This window comes from Xenia sp. Carnegie-2017, unplaced genomic scaffold (genome assembly GCF_021976095.1).
Source record: "Xenia sp. Carnegie-2017 unplaced genomic scaffold, XeniaSp_v1 HiC_scaffold_20, whole genome shotgun sequence".
Taxonomy (NCBI): domain Eukaryota; kingdom Metazoa; phylum Cnidaria; class Anthozoa; order Malacalcyonacea; family Xeniidae; genus Xenia; species Xenia sp. Carnegie-2017.
In genome coordinates this window covers 3,739,445-3,747,341 of record NW_025813483.1, presented here as the reverse complement: position 1 = coordinate 3,747,341, position 7,897 = coordinate 3,739,445, and the positions used below count along the sequence as shown (strand labels likewise).

The 7,897-nt window shown below is 32.8% G+C and overlaps 2 protein-coding genes and 1 long non-coding RNA gene across 3 annotated transcripts in view; 1 reads left to right on the top strand and 2 right to left on the bottom strand.

The window, feature by feature from the left end:
- The window catches only part of LOC124443379, a 71,587-nt gene that overhangs the window by 38,061 nt on the left and 25,629 nt on the right, over positions 1 to 7,897 (bottom strand). The gene's annotated exons all lie outside the window — the stretch shown is intronic.
- On the top strand, positions 36 to 2,606 carry LOC124443396. Its single transcript, XR_006947653.1, has 3 exons — positions 36 to 59; positions 744 to 808; positions 2,350 to 2,606. It is a non-coding gene; the product is annotated as an uncharacterized LOC124443396 (long non-coding RNA).
- Positions 6,411 to 7,878, bottom strand: LOC124443385. The gene is made up of 3 exons (XM_046993880.1): positions 7,214 to 7,878; positions 6,937 to 7,086; positions 6,411 to 6,752 (listed from the first exon to the last, which is right to left on the bottom strand). The coding sequence occupies exons 1-3, from the start codon at positions 7,337 to 7,339 to the stop codon at positions 6,657 to 6,659; spliced, it is 372 nt and encodes a 123-aa protein (XP_046849836.1). The 5' UTR covers positions 7,340 to 7,878; the 3' UTR covers positions 6,411 to 6,656.

Sequence of the window (7,897 nt, the reverse complement as noted above, 5' to 3'; positions counted from 1 at the left end):
TTACATGCAAACTAACTGCAATAATCATAAAGGAAGACGAGGCAGCCAGCCTTTTACAAGTAAGATAGCTCAAAAATTAAAGATTTATAAATTAGGAAGTTAAGTAAATCGATAAACAGAGCTTCTCTAAAATTGTCGGCGTTCCAACTTTGAAACGCCGTCAATGAAGTTTTGTCATTTTGTAAACTTTTGATCCGGATAAACAAATAATTTGATTAGGGGCGTAAGAAGCAAGTAAAAGTTGGGGGGCTCAAGATTTTAGGGGCAATCTTTATTTAAAAAGGGAATTTCAGAGTAATTAATCTCGAAGTCTGTAATTTTGAATAATTTTGTCACATCTCAGTAATCAGAGATACTTCAAAATTGATAGCGTTTGGACTTGTCAGTTCATCATGCAAAGTTTTGTCATTTTGTGAGCTTTTGACGCAAACAAATATTTTAAATAGTCTATCTTACAACAAGTTTAACAATTATAGACCAGAAAAAAATCACGTAAACTATCACATGAAGAAGTGAACTTTCCCTCCAAGTAGGCGAATTTTCTAAAGACATGCCTAGAAAAACGTTTTTATGTCATCATCTGTGTTAGGAATAAGATAAATAGATAGATGACTATATGAATGAGGAAAAAAATTCTTGATAAAGGCCATGTTAGACAAAATTAAAATTATTGCACATAATAATATGCATAACTGAAATTCTATGACTTATCACAATTTTGTTTCATCTTGTTGATTTTTTAGACCTGCCGTACCAATGATAGTTGAAAAGACTAGTGAAATTAATTGTTGGTGATAATGCAAGAAAGGTCAGTATTTTAAAATGATTAATTATCCAATGTGTTATTGGGAAAATCCCACCAAAATCAACAGATGTATTATTATAAAACATATGAAGTGCGAATTCCTCCACGAAAATGACATTCAGGTTTTTTATGGCAAATATAAAAAAATTCTATACATAAGAACAAACAATGACACTATGATAGGTGAACTTTATAAATTAACCTACCTTAACAAATTTAGAAAGAGTAAAGAAGACGCAACCATCTACATGATCTCTTTGCTGTTTCTTGATAATAAAGAAATTGGAATGTTGAATAAATGCTTGATTTTAATCACCTGCTGTTTTTATTGTAAAATATTGAATTCTGTTCATAAGAGCGAGACGATAAAATGAGATGGGTAAATTTTATATTTTAGCTATGACTGATGAGAATACATGAAGAAGGGATGATTTACAAATTTTACAACCAATTATGTTCAGTTAAATTTGATAAACCTTATACACAATTTACATATATTTATTTGAATTATTGAAATGATCTGGAAAATTGAACTATTAACAAACGCAAAGTTGAGGCAGCCAGGCAAAATATATAATACCATTTTTACCAATAGTATATCTCAACAAAACTAAGATTATAAACTACAACTTTTCAAATAAGTATTTTTGACAACTGATACTAGGTAAGAGGGTTAATTTTGTCATATCTCAGTAATCAGAGATACTTTAAAATTGATAGCGTTTGGATTTGACAGTTCATCGTGCCAAGTTTTGTCATTTTGTGAAGTTTTGACACAAACAAATATTTTAAATACTCTATTATACAACAAGTTTAACAATTATATATTAGAAAAAGTCACATGTACTACCACGTGAAGAAGTGAGCTTTTCACTGCAATTAGGCGCAATTTCTAAAGACATACTTAGCAAAATGTTTTATGTCATCATCTGTGTTAGGCATAAAATAAATAAATAGATGACTATATGAATGAGGAAAAAAATTCTTGATAAAAGCCATGTTAGATACAATTGAAATTATTGCACAAAATGATATGCATAATGGAAATTCTGTGACGTGTCATAATTTTGATTCATCTTGTTGATTTTTTATCCTTGCCGTACCAATGATATTTGAAAATACTAATGAAATCAATTGTTAGTGATAATGCAAGAAAGGCCAGTATTTTGAAATGATAAAATTATCCAATGTGTTATTGGGAAAATCCCACCAAAATCAACAGATGTATCAATATAAAACATATGAAGCGCGAATTCCACCACGAAAATGACATTCAGGTTTTTTATGACAAATATAACAAAATTCTAGACATAAGAACAAACAATGACACTATGATAAGTGAACTTTATAATCAACATACCTTCACAAGTTTAGAAAGATTAAAGACAACACATCCAACTACATGATGACTTTGCTTCTGCTTGATAATAAAGAAATTGGAATGTTCAATAAATGCTTGATTTTAACCACCTGCTGTTTTTATTCTAAAATATTGAATTCTGTTCATACCCAATAGAATATGAAATGCAAATTATTTATTTTAGCTATGACTGAAGTGAACACAAAGAAGTTTTGACTTGGAAGCTTTATGCCAATAAACCTTACACAGTTAACTATTATTTATTTCAATTATTGAACATCCTCACTTACATGCAAACTAACTGATATAATCATAAAGGAAGACGAGGCAGCCAGCCTTTTACAAGTACGATAGCTCAAAAATTAAAGATTTATAAATTAGGAAGTTAAGTAAATCGATAAACAGAGCTTCTCTAAAATTATCGGCGTTCCAACTTTGAAACGTGGTCAATGAAGTTTTGTCATTTTGTAAACTTTTGATCCGGATAAACAAATAATTTGATCAAAGGCGTGAGAAGCAAGTAAAAGTTGGGGGGCTCAAGATTTTATTTAAAAAGGGATTTCCAGAGTAATTAATCTCGAAGTCTCAAATTTGGAATAATTTTATCACATCTCAGTAATCAGAGATACTTCAAAATTGATAGCGTTTGGACTTGACAGTTCATCATGCAAAGTTTTGTCATTTTGTGAAGTTTTGACGCAAACAAATATTTTAAATAGTTTATCTTACAACAAATTTAACAATTATATTTTAGAAAAAAATCACGTGTACTATCGCGTAAAGAAGTGAGCTTTTCACTCCAATTAGGCGCAATTTCTAAAGACCTACTTCGCAAAATGTTTCTATGTCATCATCTGTGTTAGGAATAAGATAAATAGATAGATGACTATATGAATGAGGAAAGAAATTCTTCTTGATAAAAGCCATGTTAGATAGAAGTAAAATTATTGCACATAATGATATGCTCGTAATAAAGTAAATGGTTTGAACCTGGGAGTATCGTTACATGTTTGTAAATGTCCATCGTCCAGGTTGGTATAGTCCTGAGAAGGACTGTTTTTGTTGTTGTTGACTGACGTTTCGACAACCTTAGCGGTAGTCATCTTCAGAGTCAAAATTTGACTAGAAACTAAAGAAACTAAACTACAATCAGATAGAATTTATGGAAATCTTTTACAAATTTATATATTGACATGAATGCTGCTGTCCAAACTGTGAATTTTTTCAAGAGTGTGAAAAATTTATGGATAAATTGTAAATGCTTGGCAAAGTCGATTGCCAAGCATTTACAATTTGCGAGCGACATTTCAGTCATTGATGTTCAAAAGAAAGCCAGCGACATTTCAGTCATTGATGTTCAAAAGAAAGCCAACATTGTTTTGAGTTTTATCAGCAGAAATTTACATCCAAAATCGTAAGTAAAGGACAAGTGAAGTGTATGCATGAATGTAATATATCAAAGTCAATTTATGCGAGTGTGTGATGCGATTTATGTCAATATGGCGCGTATGGTAAGCAGATTGATGCTGGTATACCAGTAAGCATGACACATGAACCAATTTTAACATTCATGTAATTATATAATTAAAGACATGTTGGTTACATTTTGTTTGTATATGCAAATACAATGCAACTAGTGACTGCTATATAGCACACCTTGCATATACTTACAGAAGATAATAGTCTAGTGAAATGCCTAATAAACATTTATGGCATTAAGCTGTCCTTAACTGCAAATTTTCACTCTGATAATATTTGCTTAATATTTGGCAGAAAAAAATTTTGAGTTTTTTTCTCAAAACGTGAATTTGCTGGCACTGTATGTGGAGATGGGTAAAGGGTTACAATAAACTTGCATGGTTTGAAGTCTGAGCTTTTCTATATCTATGAACTGTCACTTGTAGTACCAAATTTCTAACTTAACTCATTACCTAGAGGTTTGAATGGGGGTCTCTAGGGGGGTCTATGCCTGACAATTGGTAGAAATTTTTAAAGACTATATCTGTTTTTGAATAGCATTATTGTAAAATAAATCTTACGTTCCTAGACATGCTAATGAGCCATATATTTGGCATGATAATGAGCCTAAATATTTGGCAAAACATTCAAGTATTGTTCACTTCATTTGTTTTTTGAAAAAAAACGTAAGCAAAATGTGTTGTTTCTACGCAAAAACGATGCCCACAAAATACATTTTGTATTGCTCTAAAACGCTGAAAACGGCATTTTCAAGGCTCGGAAATTCAAAATTTCTCAGGGGAGAATGCCTCAGACCCCAGGTGCGGAGCGCCTCCGACGTTTTATGATTGATGTTTGAAAAATCCTAGATCTGCCCCTGTAACCAACTACGAACACTACCGAACAAAATGTGCCGAGGAGGAGTTTTGTCATGAGGCGAAATTTTAATACACAGCGCCCGTCTGCTTCTAATCGAAGACAGATTAGGGATCTAAAAGAAGGCCTGGCGCTATAGAAAATTGACCATTCTTACTCGACCTTATTTTGCGACCTCTATGAAATTTAAGGCCATTCAAGGACTGGAAAAAATTTTCATAAACTGTATTTTGACAGGGGGTAAAAGAATGTATGAATGAAAGTGATTTTTGCCATAGAACACAAATAGCATCACCTTAACAATACGTACATGCCTAGTATTTTCTTTAATTTTATTTTTATGTTTATTGTATGATTAAAGCTATGTGTTTGTAAATGTAGATTGTCCAGGTTAGTATAGTACTGAGAACTGTGTATTGTCATTGTGAATTAGTGTGAGCTGTGATGTTTTTAGTTGTAATGTGTGATTTAGGTGTGATGTTTTTAGTTGTAATGTGTGGGTGTCAATTGTGAATTGTCATTGTGACAGTACACAAGGCCTACTTTTTGTCCACCTTCTTTACTTATATTTTTGGTTTTTTTACCCATCATAAATATAATTTAAATCTTCAGAAAGTATATATTTTTAAATTAAATAGTAAATCCTTATGTGTTTTGAACTCAATTTTCATCTAGTGATGCAAGAAATTCACCTTGTTGAAGATCACGATTTCATCTTCCAAAATTATCCCAAATTGAAAGAAATGTACCGCTCAATGATTCGCCATGATATTATTGTTGTTTTCAAAGATGCAGAAATCTTAAGCACAGGTTGAACATCACAGTTATAAATGCAAATGGCTACCCAAAAAAAGGAGAAGGTGCAGGTGTGCTGCATAATGTTCTCAAAATTTTTTGACATGAATTCTTTATATCACGTAGTGCAGGTGGAACTGAGAAAACTCCACACATTCGACACGATCTTCAAAAACCAGAATGGCAAGCAATTGCCAAAGTTTTAGTGTTTCGATATCAAAAAGCCAAATATTTTCCTGTGCAGCTGTCACAATTCTTCATTCTTTGCTGCTTGTTTGGTGAAGAAAGTCTCGGCAAAGAATCTCTACTGCAAGCATATCGTTGTTACGTGCCAGCAAACGATGGAGAGATTCTAGATAAAGTGCAGTCGTGAATTAGATCCTAACGATGAAGACCTATTGGAGTTTTTGTCATCCAATAAGTGCTATAAATCCCCCACTTAAGAGAGCATTGCCTCCATAGTAGGCAATGCACACCAGGAACTCATTCAAAAGCTCAGATACATCACAAATTGTTGGTTGTTGATTTCAAAAACTCTTCAGAATGATACAAACTCCATCTTTGCAACACCTCAGCAAGTTGAACAGTTATATGAAGAAAAACACTGAACAGCCAAAAAGGTTAACAAGCTCTTTATTGCTAGTGTGAGTACTGATGCTAAATGGCAGAGCTTGGATTTCCTAAAAAGATATGTGAAATTATTGGAAAAGAAGGCTCTTGAAAGATTTCTGCATTTTTTAACTGGTAGTGATGTATTGACATGTGATTCAATTGTTTCTTAAAAGCACGATGGATATCAGACATTTTAAATGAACGACGAGTTTTTTTATCGTAAACATGTTTCGGCATCTTCAGTATGGCATAAGCATGCCGAAACATGTTTACGATAAAAAAACTCGTCGTTCATTTAAAATGTCTGATTCAATTGAAATTACATTTACAATCCTTCATGGCTTTTCACGACGGCCTATTGCCCACACATGTGGGCCAACCCTAGAGCTACCAACAACCTATGAATGCTTTGCAGAACAGGCAGAAGGGTTTACAAACATAATGAGAGAAAGCACATCATGGTCATTTGACATTGTGTAAAGTTGTTTTTTATTATTTTTCACAATATCAAATAGTTTTGTTTAAACAGAAAGAGAACTGACAGTTTTGAAAAAAATGTTAAATTCTTCATCTATGAGCTTATTTTTGGTTTGCACTATTTCACTAAAATACATTTGTTTCATTTGTTAATCTTCGTCAACATTAATCCTTGCCTCTAAGAACCTCTCAACAATATCAACTGTCGTCAAGTAATGTTCAATGCCATTATTCCCATCATCTTCAAGAAGGTTAACTTGTTGTTGGAGGTAATCATACTGATTTTCGCTTAGTTGGATGCTTGAAACAGGTATAACAACATTGTTTCTTGTGGCAACAGGTAATGGCAACAGGTAATGGCAACAAGACCTAAATAAGTATATATATCATTTATATTCTTGAAATAGGTTTGTTAAAAAATTGAAGCATTTGAGTGCCCAAATGGTGAAAAAATTTTGTGAACAAACATAACTTTGGGCAGAAAAGCCAGTCAGCTGCTACATCTAGAACAGCATGCTGTATATGTCACTTAGTTTATTTATGTTTAAGTAACCTGATGTAATATGGCTGGATCTTGCAGCATTTGCTCTAGGCTCTTAAGAAGAGAAATTTCGATGACTTCATCTTGTTTTGGGACTGTTCTTCTTCCAACACCAATTCTTTGCTGAACATGGGTGATTCGCAAAACATTTTGTTTTGGTTCCTTCAGGAAAAACACAGATTTAAAATGACAATTAAAATAACTTAAAAAAATTTTGGCATGGCATATAAATGCTTTTATAAACAAAGTATAAATTTCTTTCTATAGGTCTAATTTACTGAAAACTTACAACCACTCCCATAACATCTCTAAAAAAGTTATCTTGTTGCCATTTGCTTTCCATTCCCAGGAAAGGATTGATCACGACATTTTCCTCCATGAATACATTTTCCAGAAATTCGCAGACGTCTGGCATGTCGTCATTTTCAAGCAATGATAAACAGACGACATTTCACTAATTCAAGGGAATTTTGGACGATGGAAGTAGTATTTCTGACGATAGTATCTACTGCTTTTTGAGACAGTTTATGCATTTCTTTAGTTTCTAACATAAACCTGGCGTTCATCATCCTGATATTCTCCTCTTTGTGGCATATATCGATGTTTACACCACCGTAATCATCATCTTGAGTAATGCCATTAACTTTTCCTGGCTCACTATCGCGATCTTCCTTGTCTTCGCTCATATTTATTTCATGATTACCATTTTGGAAAGAATTCTCATCAACGAAATTTTCAATATATTTGCATGCTTTCTGCGCAAATGAGATTTGTAGCCTTCGAAGGTGTAATAAATACTTGCACAACGTGGTGCCTGACAAATAACGTGAAAGTTATCCTCAAATTCGTGGTACCGTTTTAAATGATTTCGTAACAATGCCAGCGTTGAAAAGCTCGAAGGCACATTGAGCAAATACAAGCCATTTTTCTAAAAATCACTTGAGTCACTTCATATGTAACGAGCTCAACACAT

Coding starts and splice junctions, on each gene's coding strand:
- LOC124443385 (XM_046993880.1), bottom strand. CDS start 7,339: ATGCCAGACGTCTGCGAATTTCTGGAAAATGTATTCATGGAGGAAAAT. Junction 7,087..7,213: donor GAGATGTTATGGGAGTGGTT/GTAAGTTTTCAG, acceptor TTTTTCCTGAAG/GAACCAAAACAAAATGTTTT. Junction 6,753..6,936: donor ATCCAGCCATATTACATCAG/GTTACTTAAACA, acceptor ATACTTATTTAG/GTCTTGTTGCCATTACCTGT.